The sequence below is a fragment of the Bos indicus x Bos taurus genome, chromosome 4 (genome assembly GCF_003369695.1).
Source record: "Bos indicus x Bos taurus breed Angus x Brahman F1 hybrid chromosome 4, Bos_hybrid_MaternalHap_v2.0, whole genome shotgun sequence".
NCBI lineage: Eukaryota > Metazoa > Chordata > Mammalia > Artiodactyla > Bovidae > Bos > Bos indicus x Bos taurus.
The window spans coordinates 86,410,302-86,427,695 of NC_040079.1; the positions used below are offsets into that span (position 1 = coordinate 86,410,302).

Consider the following 17,394-nt stretch of genomic DNA (forward strand, 5'->3'; position numbering starts at 1 on the left):
AAATATTTATCTATCCAAACTCATTTCTGTGTATAGTTTCTTCCCCTTTCTTCAAAGAATTAGTGTCACTTCCACGAAGTCTTTCAACTATATTTTGTATTCAAACCAGTTATATAAAACAATTTTTGTAAAGCAAAATATAGAGGAAAAGCATTATTGACTTGATTAGTTAAGTTCAAGACGTATATATTCCCATCTTGACAGCCTTCGTTTGACCTTTACAACTGATGCTGACCACATTCCCTCTGTGACCATGTAGTGTGAGTCTACACATACTCACTGGACTCAAGAAATTTCTCAAATCTCATTTCTGAACTCCTCTCATCCCCCTAGTGAGAGAAAAGCAGTGCACAATAAACCAGTTTTATAAACAGATAAAATGAGGTCAGAATCACAAGAGTTGTAACAGGGTTCCGACCACTCATCTTCGAAACGCTTTCAAAACAAAAATTTCTGCCGGGGCGGTTCTCTGGCAGGCTGATGACTTTGGGAGCGGGGTCGAGCATTTCCCTTCCTGAAAGCTCCCCGGGTAACGAGCAACCAGCGTGTCAGGGCCGGGCTTTGTAAGGCGTACTGTGTATTGCAGACTACCATCTTCCTACACTCACAGACCATACATTTCACCAAGAATTGCATCACATGCTCAACAGGTAACACGTCTACGCGCCTACAGCAGGGCGGACCCAGTCAGAAGAGCCACACACACAATTTCCGGCCTTCCTCTGCATCCAGACCCCGCTTTCAAGCCGTTCCACACGGCGGCTCCCTCCGTTCTGTGGCCCTAGGTAATTACGAAAGACGGCTCGCGAGGGCCAACGGTCCCCGGGCCAAAAGGATCACAGCTGCGCCGAAAAAAGACGGTCCTCCTACACAATACCAGTAACGGGGAAGTCAGTACTTAAATTTCCTAGTGTGAGGTAAGGAAAACAGCAAACAACAACCCCTACTCTGAGAAAGACCGAACCTCCAATATCCAGAGACCCTTTTTGGCGCGCCGACATGGCCGGAAGTGACGCAACAGCCGGCGCGCAGGGCCAACCCCAGGGAGAGGAGGCCGGGCGGGGGAGCGTGCGGGGACTGGGGGCGGGGTGCGGCCGTAGCTCCGTTTCCGGTGGCTCGTAGCGCTCGCTCACTCCAGCTGCAGCCACTCTTGCCCGTGGCTGCTTCCTCCATCCTGGTATTTTTTGGAGCCTCCATCCTGGTTCTTCCAAAGTGCCCGGACCCAAAACAGGAAGTAAGTGCGATAGAACCTTCAGGTCCCAACCGCCGCCAGGGCCGCTCCGCCCAGTGGAGTCTGTCCGGCCCCCTTGTTGCCCGCCTGCTCCCGCCGGCCGGCGCCAGCTGCAGGCGCTCTGGCACCGCGGGCGGGGTCGGAGCTGGGCCTTCGTGACGCCGAAGCTGCCGTTCCCGCAAGCTCAGGCCAGGGCCTCCTTTTCGGGGCCGGGCTTGCGGTGGTGGCGTGGGCTGCAGAACAGGGTAGCGAGTTGCCGCCGAGGCACAGCTAGCGATCCGGCGGGGGCGGAAAATGGCGGCTTCGGAGGAGCTAAATGGCGCCGGGACCCCTGGGGGTGGGGTGGGCCGAGAGCTTGGCTAGAGAATCGGGCCCGGGAACACGGAAAGTAAAGAAGCTTTCCTAGCTTTCTGGGGGGCGATGGGGAGTGGGGGTTCCTTTCTTATGTTTTTGTTATCTTTTCGGGGTTTTTTGGTCCAGTGAAGGAGAGGTGGGCTTGGATGAGATTGAGAGGATTGGGGCGGGTCTCGCCCCACCCCACCGCACCTCTTTTTTTCCTCGTACCTTTTTGTGTCTTCACATCTCCCATCTTTTGGGAGATGGCCCAAGGCGGAGGGAATCGGGGTTGCTGGCCGTACAACTCAGGTTGTCAGCCTGAGTCTTTTAGAAAAGGGAAAGATGGGACCTGGACTGCGGGGAGACAACCCTAAACCGACGGAGAGCAGGAATATGCGCCTGCAAAATGGAAATCGTGTTTTGCCGAAATTCGAGGAAGTTCTTAAAATTTGAAATCTTCGTCCTTTGAAATAGACTTTGAGAGTCTTAAGTGAATCTGCGGCGTAGATTTGAGGGTAGAAGTGACGAAATGCTGTTCTATGCAGTTGAATGATACAGCATATGTTTTTAGAATAAAAATAATTTGGTGTAAATAAGGAGAGGTGATAAGTCAATGAAATGTAAAAGGACTCCGTTTCCCTGATTGAATTTAGAAATTCAAATCCAATGCCTATTTTCTCGTAACTTTATTCATCTTTGTGCACCTTCTGACAGTAGGTGAGGCTACTCGTTGGGACTTTTGACAAGATGCGAATTCTGTAGGATTGCTTTCTAATATTAAGTATTTTAAACTTACAATAATACCATTTGAAAATGTTTTATCTTCACTGATTTTACCTTTGCTTCGAATTCACGAAAGACAACCATTTATAGCTTTTAAACTCCAGTTGAAGTATAAAACATTCTTGGCATTATGTTAAAAGTTTTACAAACAAAAATGTTTTAGTGAAGGATTTTCGTGTTTTCCCATTACTTCAGATTTTTTTCCTTTTAGCTGTAGTCTTAAATTTGTGTTTCTCACTGAATAGTTTACCATCACTTAAACGTTTAAGTTTTTGGTGTAACATCACCACAGTTTTTAGCTTTTTTCTCTGTTGCTGTAGTGGTAAGATTCATTTATTAGGTTAAGATTTAGAGACCTAGTTAAGGTTCAGGAAAATATTGTTTACGTTCCTTGTCGTTACAAAAGTTGTCAGACTGTAAAATTTGGTGTGAAAATCAAGTTTTTTTCCCTTCATTCACAAGGGACAAAAAATATCTTGATCCTTTCTGAAATTACGTGTTATGAAGAAAAAATGCATTTCTTGTTTTGTTATCTTATTATTTTAACTCCCATATACTAAGTTACTTTTATGTGCCACCAAACAAGCTAATTTTTTTTTTTTTTTTTTTTTTTTTTTTTACTATTTTAGTTGATAGGCTCACCCCAAAATATGCTTTTTGGGACTGATCTAGAACCAGCATATTCTCCGTGAATCTCTTTAATTGATTGCAGTTGAGCTAGATGGTGGAGCCAAAATGCTATTGCCCTGTCTTCATCAACAGTTAATCAGTAAGTACTGGGCATTGCATACTTATATAGAACTTTTAAGTCCATAGTTTAAGCAATTATATAAATAAATATATGCTATATAAACATTTTTCTCTGAGTGTTCAGGTTTTAGAATTATTTGAGAGAAAGCAATCACAAAAGAGTATTGGGGTTAGAATTTGAGCTTTGAAAGCAGAGTATGGCTGGGAAATGGTTACTGGTAGAGAGTTCTATCCCCTCCCCCAAAAAGGTAGTTGTCCTCTTTCTAGTCTTTGCCCCACCCCACCCCAAGTTTTCTTCTTTTTACAGGCTTCTAAGATGAAGAAAAGTTATTTCGTTTCACCCTCACCGAAGCAGGAGAGAGAAGTATAATTGTAAGGTTAGCTAGACCTTAGTAGTTAATATTGAAGTAAAAACAACAAAAGTAGACCTTACTTTCCCGCATGTTTACCTTTCTGCTCACTTTATCTAACAACTGTAGACCCTAATTTTTATTAATGTTGTAATAAACGTGTTTCCTGAAAATAATATTGTTTTAAAGTTGTTTTCTTCATGCTCCATCAAAAACGTTGGCTTAAGTTAACATTTGTGACAGTGAATCAGTTAATGTGAACCCAGTGCCTGGTACATTGTTGTTAAAATTTTGAGGGGGTTGGGAAGTGTGTCTTCTTGTAAAAACATCAAAACTTTAAAACAGTAATTAGAAAGAGTTCCAGTTTTTTAATATCATATGTAGCATCTGTTTGGAGAAGGCAACGGCAACCCACTCCAGTACTCCTGCCTGGAAAATCCCAGGGTCGGGGAGTCTGGTGGGCTGCCGTCTATGGGGTCGCACAGAGTCGGACACAACTGAAGCGACTTAGCAGCAGCAGCATTAGCCTGCTTTCTCAAAGTGGTATTTTCTTTTTTAATAGTTTTCTCTTAACATCATCATTTTTAGCACTTATCCCCCCCTCATATAAAAGAATTCCTTAGGAATTGGTATGCTTCTAAATGCTTTGAGTTCCAAAGCCTTTTCTGTCCTCAAATGATATGCAATGACCTGAGAAAATGAAAAACCTACTGCCAAGAGTCTTAAAGTATGATTAGTAACATACAGAGTTATGAAATGTATGTGGTATTTGTTTGCTTTCCTATCATTTTCTCCCTTCATTTTTTTTTTTTTTGCCTTTTGTGAAGAGGATGCTTGTAATAGAAGTCAAAAATATGTTTTGTTTTTGTTTTGATTTCAGAAAGGTAAATGGTAAACTTAAATAAAAGAAGGAGCCTGATTATCATGTCTTCTTTTTCAAGTTTATGTAAAGATCCCATTCCATGACTGAATAGCAGAAAGTTGTCATGAGAAAGCACACTGGATAGCCCTTTATGAGCAATTTAACTTGTTTTTGTTTGTTTGGTGGGTATATGGGAGGGATATTAACCTTATCCCATTTTTTTAAGCTGTTGTTTTAGTTGTGTGCCATTCTTTCAAGCACCTGGTTGTCAAAAGAATCTTTTTTGACCATTAGGTGTTAATGCAGCAAATGAAATGCTTATTAGACTTACTTACTATCCACGTTGTTTTATATCTGTTGAAGTGTGGTTTAAAAATCAGCTTCAGTGTATTGATATACTTAATCTAAGTGAAAGCGAAAGTCTGTGGAATTCTCTAGGCCAGAATACTGCAGTGGGTAGCCTTTCCCTTCTCCAGGGGATCTTCCCAAAGTGAAGTTGCTCAGTCGTGTCCGACTCTTTACGACCCCATGGACTTTAGGCTCCTCAGTCCATGGGATTTTCCAGGCAAGAGTGCTGGAGTGGATTGCCGTTTTCTTCTCCAGAAGATCTTCCCAACCGAGGGATCAAACCTAGGTCCTCCCGTATTGCATGCAGATTCTTTACCAGTTGAGCCACAAGGGAAGCCCAAAACTGACTCTGCAACCCCATGGACTAATATTCCAGGCTCATCTGTTCATGGGGATTCTTCAGGCAAAAATGCTGGAGTGGGTTGCCATGCCCTCCTCCAGGGGATCTTTCCAACTCAGGGATTAAACCCAGGTCTCCCTCATTGCAGGCAGACTCTTTTATCTTCTGAGACACCAGGGAAGTCTGAAAGTTGCCAAGTCGTGTCCAACTCTTTTCGACCCCATGGAATTCTCCAGGCCAGAATACTGGAGTGGGTACCTTTGCCTTCTCCAGGAGATCTTCCCAACCCAGGGATTGAACCCAGGTCTCCTGCATTGCAGGTGGATTCTTTACCAGCTGAGCCACAATATTTAGTATTCTTGCCTGGAGAATCCCCATGGACAGAGAAACCTGGAGGGTTAGATATTTATATTTAGATACACTGTAGAGTGATAATTTAATGTACTCCCTTTAAAGAGCTTCTCATGATGCTTTACATAAAGGACTCAGTTTTGAATGGACGAAATCTTAAAATGTAGCTTAAATCATGCACTGGGTGAAAGACGTTTTTGCTTTTTAATAAATGGTATGATTATATTCCCAAATGAGGTATAAAGTGGTGCACCAAGTAATTACTACCAAGTAATTTTCTTTTACTTTAATAATGTCACTGTTTCCAGTGGTTGGTAATTGAAGTCAACATCTTAAACAATTAAAGCCTATTATAATAAATCCCAGTAATATCTTTATTGACATTTTATGGTATACAGTCATTACCTTAAAACAAAGCCATAATGAACATTAGTTAGCTACCATAATTCAATATGCCTTATGTTCATGTACAGCTCTGCTTCTCACACTTTGTGCTAAGTATAAAGAACAAATCCCCAGGGGCCTGGGACCGTAGTTCAGAGCACTCAACATCAACCATGAAGTGTTCCCCATTCCTATTTTTAATAAAATCATTATTTAAGATGTTATTCTGTGGTGGTGTCTGTTTTCCGACATCCTATGTACCCGTGTTCAGGATGTAGGAATTTGTTACCTATTCTCTTCCACTAAAACTTTCTATTTAGCAGATTTTTCATTCTTTCAAAATAAAAATTTTAAAACATTTTTCAAATTATTATATGTTACTAAGAAAATCCCCATATAAGCATTTCCTAAGGTGTTAGTTATCTATCACCAGGTTTCATAGTGGCCAAAACAGTCTATAAGAGCAAGACCTTGAAAAAAAAAAATGTTCAGTAATAGGTTAATGCTTAAATAAGTTTGGGTACTATGCACACAAATAAAGCACTATGAAAGAGTTAACTAGTAATATTGGAAAGTAAGTGCAAAAAAGTTACAAAAGATACAGGTATTATTTAAAACAATAAACACAAAAATTTGGAAGATCATCACACAGAGAAGAGTAAAATGAGTGATTTTCTTATGTTGGGACAGGAAAAAAGACATTTGAAAACGGAATGTGTCCTCACTGCCTTATTAGTTGGATTATGCCAGAAACTTTGTCTCAGCTAATGTTTCTCAGTCAGCCTCATCCAATAAAATTTTGGTGCTTTTATGTTCTGTAGCTTGCCTGATTTCTTGCTATAAAACTATTGTAATGTTTTTCATGCCATGTAGTCTCATCCCATCTTGCAGTGTGGAATCACAACTTCAAGATTCAAGGGTCACCAAGTGTTAACTCTGCTTCTCGTGATCTCTACTAATATTTGATACCCTTCCCACCTTAAACTTGAGTACTGTGCTTGGGAATCAATGACATTTTTCTACAAAACTAAGAAGAAATGCCACTTCTTGGTTTGATCTAGTTTATAGAAGATTTGATACTTAGTTTTAAGTTGCTCAGTTGTGTTCAACTCTTTGCAATCCCATGAACTGCAGCACGCCAGGCTTCCCTGTCCATCACTAACTGCCGGAGCTTGCTCAAACTCACGTCCATTGAGTTGGTGATGCCATCCAACCTATCTCATCCTCTGTCATCCCGGTCTCCTCCTGCCTTCAGTCTTTCCCAGCATGAGGGTCTTTTTCCATGCTCAATAAATCTTTAATCCAGTTTTCTGTTGATGAGCAGGCTGTGTTCCCTCCCTGTTGTTTGGCCTAAGGCCAAACTGTCAACCCGGACTCCTGGACACTCACAGGCAAGTCACAGCCTGTTGCATAGTTCTCTTACAGGAGGTCGCCATCCGTTGCACCATAGAGCCACTGAGCAGACGACCCACAAGCTGCAGAACAATTACACCAAAGAAATGCTTGCACTCTTTAAGAAAGTTCTAGGACCCACAACATATTTCCCAACCTGGGGATCCAAGAACCCCCAGGGAATTTGACTTCGGAGGCCAGTGGGATTAGATTACAGAGCTTCCACAGCACTGGGGAAACAGATTGTTGGAGGGCACAAAATCTTGTGCGCACCAGGAGAAGGGAGCAGTGTGTCCCCACAAGAGAGTGATAAGATACTTAACTGCCTAGAAAATCAGGACAATTATGTAGGTTTAATTGATGGAAATACTAGTTTAAGATAATCCAATGAATAAACCTGACATCAATACAAAAATGGAGTAGAATGAAGGACTCATTTCCTTAAATTGTGTGTTAAATAACAGATCCAAGAGTAGTGGGGTTTTTTGGTTTTACATTGAGTAGGTTCATGTTCATTGGGAGCTATAAATGTAAACAAATGCATTTCTCATTTTAACGTAAGTACATGTAAGTATTATAAATGTTTTGTACCACATTTCAGGTATTCTTGATTTTACTGAAGTATTGTTTCAGATGCCCCCCAAATGCTGGAAGTGTGCCAAAATGCCATGTCACCAATTAAAAATGGATGTTAAAACTTTTTTCAAGTTCTCACTTACAGTTGGTAAAACAGTACATATAGTATAACCCATTTTAGAGAAAGAAGGGAAGATCTAAATGGGATGACGGTGTGTGTTTATTTGCCCACAAAATTTGATACTAGATATATTGCTGATACATTTCCCTGATAAACCAAGTGGAAAATGGGTTTTCAATTCAGGTATAGTTTCATGCATAATGAATTACAAAGCACTAAATTACTTACTTTTGTTACCTTACTTTCATAAGTTGATTTATTCACCAGTATTTTTCATTTAGTCTAATAGTCCTACTAAGATACGGATGTATTCTTCGTATAAATAACAGCTATCTTGACTCTACCATCGGTAGTGTCTACTCCCTCTACTTAACTTGAAAGCTAAACCTTGTAGACCTGTTTTGCATTACCTTCTATACTTAAAGTTCTCTGTATCTCAGTAGCATTGCCCAGTCAAGTAGTCACTTCTCCATCTTATCCTCTCAGCAGTATTTAACAGTCTACTGACTACTTGGTGCTTCTTGAATCTGTTTTCCTCCTATATCCTGGCTGGTCCTTCTCAGTCTTCTTTTCTTGTTTGTGTATTGCTTGACTTCCCAGTAATACTGGGCTATCTTCTCTCTAACTTATCTAGTTGATCTTATCTTTACAGTTTGCATGCCACTAACTCATTTATCATTATATAATTCTTGCCTGTTGAATTACAGCTTCCAACTGGTAACTTGACATCTTTGTTTGGGTGCCTTATATCTTAATTTGTTAGTATTAACAGTAATAAAATACTTAATAAAAGATATTTTAGTGCCCCAAAACTCAGCTATTCAAGCCAGAAGCCTAGGAATCATCTTGAAATAGCTCCTTTCAGCAAATCTCCTTTCTTAATCTCCTTTCAGCAAATCTTGTCAACACTGCCTTCAAAATAAATCCTCTGTCCAGACTCCTTCCTTTCATTTCTGCCACCTATTCTGAATGACTCATTTCTTGGACAACTGCTTGTCTCCTGACTTACTCCCTTATCTGTCCTCCATGTTGCAATCTGAATGATCTTTTTAAAATGTAAATTATGTTTCCCAATTTAAAACAGTCCAAGAATATGTAAGGCCTTGTGAAATGTGCCCCTGCCTTTTCTTCCAGTCTTAAATTCAGCCACTCTCCCTCTTGCACAAAAACCTCTGCATAGTGGCTTTCTTTTGTACTCCACTCCCACCCGTCCAAGTCAGGTCCCACCTTGAAGACTTGGCTATTAATCTGTTGGCTGGCTTGCAGTCATGCACTTGAAATAGTGAAATGGTATCTCTTCATCTTGCTGTTGAGGCAATGTAAAGTAGCCACTGAGATAAGGTTCAGTGTCTGTAGTATGATAGTATTTCTGTTAAGTATATGTAACAGGCAGGGATGTGTGTGTTAGTCACTCAGTTGTGTTCAACTCTGTAACTCCATGGACTGTAGCCCTCCAGGCTCCTCTGTCTGTGGAATTCTCCAGGCAAGAGTACTAGAGTCAGTTGTCATTTCTTCCTCCAGTATATCTTCCCAACTCAGGAATCAAACCCAGGTCTCATGCATTGCAGGCAGATTTTTTACTGTCTGAACCACCAGGGAAGCCCCAGGGAGGGATATATATATTTTCTTACATAAAGTAACTGGAAGGAGGCATGAGAAATCAACAGCCTTCTTTACCTCCATGAAAGGGATCTAGGTGACTGGGGAACTAGAGTGGAAAGGAGGCTTCACCATTACCTTTGAATTTTGAACCATGTAAATCTGTTACCTAAAAAAGAAAACTAGAGGAGTTTCTTAAATACTAATAAATGCAGACCGTGTAGCTCTAACTACAAGAAGGGGGAAACCCCAGGAAAATGAGTCAAGAGCTTATATTTTGGGGTTTTAAAAAAGTAGCGACTGTCCTAGAGAGTATCTCACACATTGGGAATGTGATATATATTTGTTGATTGAACAGATAAGCTAATTAATTTGTAAAGCAGTGTAGACCCATTTACTCATCTCCAACATGAATTACCAAACTTTTAAAAATGAACCTAGATTCCTGCTTTAAAGCTAGTACACTCTTTGGGATCACCTCAATTTTGATAATACAGATTATCAAGAATGATAAAGTTCCTATCTAGCTATTTCAGACTCCCTTTTCCATGTACCATTGTCACTTTTTCTCAGAGTTTTAGATTAACTTGGGTCCTGAGATCACATTCATTAAAATGCTAAGCCAGTAACAAATTTGCACTTATCAAATGAAAAATTGTGCTTTTTTGTTTGTTTTTACTTTGTTGTTTCTTTTTAATAAAAAAAGAAACTTTGTTGTTTCTTTTTTAACCTGGCAAGGTTACCAGGAGTAGAGTTTACATCTAAATGGTTGGAATATAAATTTGCACATCCTTTCGGTAAAATAGACTGCAGTATGATTTAAGAGTTTATTTTGTCATATTCTTTGATCTAATAACTTTTTAAAGAGTACAGAAAAACCTCAGTTTAATACCTAGCTTGGCTTCCTTCACAGTTTTCAATGCAGGATATAAAAGTGCTTCTATGGTATAGTCTCATAAACGTGTTGAGAGTGAACTATAATTTTGCAAAGTTTATGGATGGTTTTAACTTTTTTTAACATTTCATTTTTCCATCTTCTGGAGTAGGTACAAACCAGATTTTAAGAAGTTTTTAATGGATTCAGAAATGAGAACAACACGAAATATATTAACTGATTGAATGTTTCTCTAGCAGGATCTGTACCTGTTGCACTACAGACTCATTTATGTATACCAGTTCTAATTAGAATACTGCAAAAACGAGAAATTTAATTACTGGTTTTGCATCCCCTTAAACCTAAAATCTTACTGTGTTTTTTAGTTTTTGGTTGATCCTTTGGGGTGAAGATGAGAATCCTATTAAAAAATCCTTTAAAAATCAGTCAATTCAAATTTTGTAAATTTCACATTGCATTGAAAAGTTTGTTTATAATTTACATCTTCTGGCCTGATTGTTTAGGATTTTTTTTTCCCACAAATCCCTAGGCAGAGTTAACAGATAGTGTATGGTTTTTTAATACTTTAAGATGAAATATAGTACTACATATAAAGAGAGGTGCTGACTATTACAAAGAAAAAAATAACAGTTATTGGTAATACTTGTGGTACTGGTGGTTAGTATACACCCTGGATCGAGTTACATGTACCCAGGTCTACAGTTCATAGAACCACTGGTATAGTTCAACTTGTTTTTTCCAAGAAAGCTTGACTGCCTAATGAGGGACAACTTATGTTGAGAAACCACATGTAAACCGACTTAGTAGGCATAGGATCCTATCATTTCTGTTCTTCACTGGAGAATAGTTTTAGAGGCTGATTTCCAAAAGCTCTACTTAAAGAATTCTGGGTTGGTCCTTCTTCTTGTACTTGAGACATCACAGAGGCTAGAAGCAAAATTGTCATCAGCATACTGCTAGCAGACAGTTGTTTGTTCTCAGTAAGTGTTATTGTGTAATGCTATTACTTTTTCAGAGTGTTGCAGAGGTAGGAACATGGGGGAGAAACAATCTGGATAACATGAAAGTGATGCTGGTGGCTAAGGGAAAGCATCTGGATTCTGTGGGAAGGGCTATAGCTGATCCATCTGTTTTCTAGGTAAGCATTCCTTTGTTCTGGGTACCTCACCTCATGATTTGCAAATTTTCGTCATAACTAAATCATGGTCTCCATTTAACTTTAATTTGGAAATGACATCTTTGACATTGTAAAATGAATGATGTCCTTCTAAAACAGTAATTTGTATAGTAAAACTTGAATAAATCACTAGATCTTCACCAAGTAAATGTTAATAGTTCTTAAGTTTTTCTGCCAAGGAAAAATGCACTTGTGTAAGTGGCAATTATATGTATAGACAAATATCTTACATATAGGAACCAAATAAATATTGAATGATTAATTTGAAACACATCAAGGCTTATGTCCTCTGTATTATTTAGTTGGAGGCTTCCCAGATGGCTCAGCTGGTAAAGAATCTGCCTGCAATGCAGGAGACCAGGGATCGATCCCTGAGTCGGGAAGATCCCCTGGAGAAGGGAATGGCAACCCACTCCAATTTTCTTGCCTGGAGAATCCCATGGACAGAGGAGCCTGGCGGGCTGCAGTCCATGGGATCGCAAAGAGTCGGATACAGCTGAGCGACTAATACTAGACTACTAGACTAGACTATGTGGACCAGACCAAAATTGAGTGTTGAGACAAGAACTTCATTGAACATTACCAGGTAAGCCCGAAGACTTCAGTTAGGCCACTGATTACAACTCAGTGCATTTCCACCTATCAGCCATGACATACTGCAATTAAAGCACTGATCATTCAGTTTGTCTAAACAAAAAAAATAAGTATAAAATAATAGGTAAAGACTCAGTTCTCTATTTCAAAAGAAGGCCTAGCTCCATGTCTATTAGGAAAACAGTTTGGTCAATGATAGATATATGTACTTGTTCAATATTATTAAAAAAATTATTTAGTGTTCATATTTTTCAGATAATAATAAGCTTAAATACTTGTAAAAAATGTTTCTCTTAATCTAATTCTTAGATTAAGAGAAAAATTGTGCTGGATCTTCTGCTAAAGAATCAGAAGTTATTAAACATCTGAGTATATCACAGAGCTGCCAATTAAAGTGGTGAGAGTTCTTGCTCATACGTCAGCTTGGAATAGACTATCTTTCATTGGATGTTATAGAAACAGCTCTTTAAAAAAAAAAAGTAAATGCTTTAAGTTTTTAATTAATCATTGCATTTTAGATTGTTGCAGATTATTATAACTAATTCTAAGTAATTGGTATAAACTTTTTAAAAACAAATTTTGAAACTTGAACCATCATTGCAATTTCACACACACAGTACTGTAGGCAGATATATTTGGAGAGGGCTATTTTATGTTCATATATGGAAATAATTTTTTTAAACCTTAATCTGAAACCTATTCTTTTACAGATTTGAGTATGAGCACAGTTGAAGAGGATTCTGACACAGTGACAGTAGAAACTGTGGACTCTGTGACTTTGACTCGGGACACAGACGGGAACCTCATTCTTCATTGCCCTCATAATGGTAGGAAAACCTGCAGACATATAAATCTTTTTGGATTTCTGGATTTCATGTCACCTTTAAACCTTATTACTCAGACAGTTTAGTCTAGAACAGTAGAAAAGGAGGTTATTTCTTAGATAACCTTAATTCATGTTTATATTTTTAAAGTATACTTTGTATATTTTTTTAATATACCATAAATTTCGATCTTTATGAATCTTACAGCTATTTTATAAGTAGAATTTGTTGAATCTCTAATGATGGATTAACTATAATACACTTCCTCTTTGACACCATTTGATACCAGCAGTATATATAGTACATTAGAAAATGTAGAAATAATCCTGCCAATGAACATAGAAGAATTTTTTTTTGTCTAGAGCCTGTGTTAGAGAATTTTACATGACTGAATAGGACTTAATATCATCTGTAATGAACTAAAATTCAGTTGACTTGAGGCTTGTGGTTTTGTTATTTCTCTACCTGTTCCGTATTTATATTTATTTTTGCTTTTTAAGTTTATCCTTGTTCAGGGTAGGTTCTGTGTTCTTTTTCACTTAGTACTTAATCCCTGGGTTATTTCATTCAAATCTGTGGTTTTAATTTCTGCATAGCTACTACAGTGATTTAAACCTCTCTTTATTCTGAATTCTATTTCTCATAGGCACCTTAAATTTCACATGCCTCTTATGTTTCAGGTCCCCTTTCCTTTGTTCAGGTTCTCATTTCTCACCTGAGTAGCCTTTTAGCCTATCTCTAACCTCTAATTTATCCTTCAAACTGCTGGTGATTGTGGTCATGATTCAATAGTACATGAAAGCTTTTTTTTAAAAAATAAGCTTCCCGGGATTTTTAGAATATAATTCAGGTTCTTTAATTTGGCACATAGGCCTCCCATCATCTCAGCTTTCTTTCCAGCTTCATTTCCTGCCACATTTCATATATCTGTGTTCCAGCAGTTCACAACTGTTATTTTCCTAACTTCCTGTAAGCTTTTCATACCTCAGTATCACTCCACATATAATCCTACTGCCAGTGATAATCATTTTCCCCTGGCTTCTGTTTCTTTTTGAAATTCAAGACACCTTTTCTAGAAACCGTCCTTAACCTCCAGAAATTAAATGCTTCTCTGCTCATATAACAGCCTCTTCATTCCACCTTCATCGTTCTTATTAAACTATTTTGAAATTATATTAATCTCCACTGTACTACGAGCTCCTTGACAGTCAGGGTGTCTCTCATTGTTCTGCTTCTTGAACTTGAGAGGCAGTTCGAGAAGCAGAACTTCTGATGGTAGGTATTCAGTAAATATTTGTGAGTAATTAAATAACCAGTCTTTATCTTTATGTGTGAAATAATTTGGAAAGCCAGGTAATCACAGCACAAAAGTGTGGTGTTTTAGAAAGTGCCACCTTGGTTCCTGGTTCCTTGTCATAAGAAGTGGAACTGAGGTAGGCGTGTTAAGGGCAGTGAGTCTCATTGCACAGCTGTCTTTTTCTGACTTAGCAAATTAATAAGAGTATTTTACATTCATTACTTGTGGAAGATTTTGTTTCCTCCTTTTTGATTTGAAGATTTCTGAGATTTTTTGTTCTTGTTTTATTTCATTAGAAGCTGATGAAATAGACTCAGAAGATAGTACTGAACCTCCACATAAAAGGCTTTGCCTGTCTTCTGAGGATGATCAAAGTATTGATGATTCCACTCCTTGCATATCCGTTGTTGCACTTCCACGTAAGTCACTGTATTAACATAGAGCTTCCCTTCTGAATCAGAATTCACATTGCAAGAGATTAAACTGCATTTCAGTTTAACCCATCAGTTGGACCCATTATTTTTCTCCTCGTTTAATCAAAAAACCTCCTTTAATCGGCTCTTAATGAGTGCTTATTTATGTGCCAGGCATGGCTCTACATACTTTTGCTATATTGCCAAGTTTAATCTCTCAAGCTTTTATTTTAATTGACCCCCCCCATCTAAGAGTCTTTTTAGGCATTTTTTTCATAATCATGCTCTCCCACATGAAATTATAATTTCAGTATCATTGTTTTGTTTTTAATGTACTATGTGTATGTATGTATGTCCTTGCTTTCTTAATAAAGAGAGTAAGGTTTTTTCATCTCCTCTCCTAAGAAGCATATTCACCCTCATTGAGAAGGCTTTCTCTAGAGGAGGTATTTTTATCCTTATGTTATAAATGAGAAAACTAAGGTACGGAGAGGTTAATAACTTGTCTAAGGTCTTACCCAGGCATTCTGGTTCTTGTAGTTTATGTTCTTTTTATGAGTTATATGGATAAATGGAAAGTAGAAGCCTGATAAGTTTATTCTAAGAAAGTTCTTAAAATGTTTATATTCCAAGATCATTTAGAATACACTGGATTCTAAGCAGGTGTAGTATTTTGGATGAAATACTGTTAGTGAAAGACTACAGCACATCAACTGTAATGTTAGAGTATATTTCTCATTAGTTTAGAAAAGAATATGGAATCTGTTGAACCGTGGTGGCCCTCCAAGGCTGGAGTAGATATCTCAGTCCCCGATAATGAGGCCCAGGGCTATTGGTGACGCACTCTGCACAGAGGAGGGTATTGCCATATCCAAGAACTTCCAGGGGAAGAGAACTAAGACTGGGTTTTCATTGTCAAAAATCATGTCTTCATAAGCAGATATTAATTGCTTATTAAACTGAGCAGAAAAGTATCATATTAATTGTAGTCACCATGCTGAACATTACATCCCCAAGATATAAAATAAATTTAATTAAGTCAGAATTTTTGCATGATTATCTTGATGTAAATTTTGACCTGTTACTTGATTTGGTTAGAGTGCCTTGAATGTGATTGTAGGTTTGATCTGCACTTGATATTTTGTTCTATTTTATGGAGTAAGACTAAATCCTTCACACACTCGTTCACTTACCTGGATAAAATAATATGAATGTGTTGACATGAAAGGCCATGAACTGTTTGATGTTGGGTCATAGCATCACTGTGTAAAGAGGACAGTCTGGAGCCTAATTTATAGTAAGACTGAATTTATGAGGAGTGGCTTTAAGTTCCCTGGACTTGTAAGAACTTTGTTGATAAAAATCAACTTAGGAAAGTTTTTACGTTTAAAAAAGTCCCAAAAGCATGAAGTCCTATATCCATCACCATCTGGGACCAGTTAAATGGGCAAGTCATTTATGCTGGACTTCATGAAGATGAATATTAATTCTAAAATTTTAACTTTAATTTTAATATTGAGGTTTTCTTTAGATACTTTATAAAACTGATTAACATTTATCTGCCTGAGCCTTAAAAGTTCTCTTAACTCTCATGTTAATCAGTGTAGATCACTTGCTGCTACTTTTTGCATTCATTTGCACACGTTTACTCCATTACCTATTCATCGTTAAAACTCTTGGAGTTTCTCTGGTAGCTCAGTGGTAATATGCCTGCCAATGCAGGAGACACGGGCTTGATCTCTGGTCCAGGAAGATCCCACATACCATGGAGCATCTAAGCCTGTGCACCACAACTACTGAACCCACATGCCACCAACTGCTAAAGCCTGTGTACCCTAGAGTCTGTGCTCCCCAACAGGAGAAACCACTGCAATAAGAAGCCTGCACACCACAACTAGAGAAAAGCCCTGAGCAGCAATGAAGTCCCATCTCAGCCATACATGAATAAATAAAACTATTTAAAAATACAACTCCTTGGAGAAGGAAATGGCAACCCACTCCAGTATTCTTGCCTGGAGAATCCCATGGGCAGAGGAGCCTGGTGGGTTACAGTCCATGGGGTCACAGAGTCAGACACGACTGAGTGACTTCACTTTCACTTCATGCTAGTAAATGTAAAATAATACATCATCGTAGTTTTATTTGCATTTCTCTAATGACTAATGGTGCTGACCATACTTCAAGTGCTTATTGACCATTTTTATGTATCTCTTATTAAGTGTTTGATTCTTTCATTGACTGTTTAGAAAGCCATGTTATTTGACTTATTAAATTGTAAGAGTTCTTTATATATTAAATTGGTCAAAAAGTTAAAAAAATAAAATAAAATAAAAATACACCTCTTGTGATTATTCATTTAGATGATCGTTGGAGTTACTTACGCCTCTGATTCCTTTTGTTCTTCACGCTGCGTTACTTGTCATTCCCATCCCACTCTTGCTATTGTACATATAACTGGAGTCTGTTTGTATCCTACTTCAGACTTTGTTTTCCTGCCACTAATTCCTGTCTTTGCAGTTTACTTTCTCTAATACTTCTGCAGTCCTTTGCCCCAGTGGGACCCATTAACCTTAGCACTTTGCAGTTATTTCTTCTTTACTCGTTTTCTTGTTTCCTTCACCTAGTTTCAGTTTTTATGGTAAATCATTATAATCTCTGTCTTGCATTTACCCTGAGATCCTTTTTTCTTTCCCTCACCTCACCTTTCTTTGATGAAACCACAACCCTGGTTCAATTTGTCTGCCTATTTATGACTATACCAGTATAGTTAA

At 38.3% G+C, this 17,394-nt stretch overlaps 1 protein-coding gene across 8 annotated transcripts in view; it reads left to right on the forward strand.

The window, feature by feature from the left end:
- Positions 1 to 1,072: 1,072 nt before the first annotated feature.
- DMTF1 (cyclin D binding myb like transcription factor 1) overlaps positions 1,073 to 17,394 on the forward strand; it is a 50,140-nt gene continuing 33,818 nt past the window's right edge. For 2 of the 8 annotated variants that reach the window (XM_027539848.1, XM_027539853.1), the window contains exons 1-6: positions 1,076 to 1,234; positions 2,980 to 3,119; positions 3,408 to 3,477; positions 11,334 to 11,456; positions 12,800 to 12,916; positions 14,507 to 14,629. In XM_027539848.1, coding sequence (XP_027395649.1) covers positions 12,808 to 12,916; positions 14,507 to 14,629 — 232 coding nt within the window. In that variant the 5' untranslated portion in view covers positions 1,076 to 1,234; positions 2,980 to 3,119; positions 3,408 to 3,477; positions 11,334 to 11,456; positions 12,800 to 12,807. Of the gene's footprint in view, positions 1,235 to 1,301; positions 1,620 to 2,979; positions 3,120 to 3,407; positions 3,478 to 11,333; positions 11,457 to 11,977; positions 12,082 to 12,799; positions 12,917 to 14,506; positions 14,630 to 17,394 lie in introns of those variants that run through there. The other 6 variants (XM_027539849.1, XM_027539854.1, XM_027539855.1 and 3 more) reach the window with 5 other exon arrangements.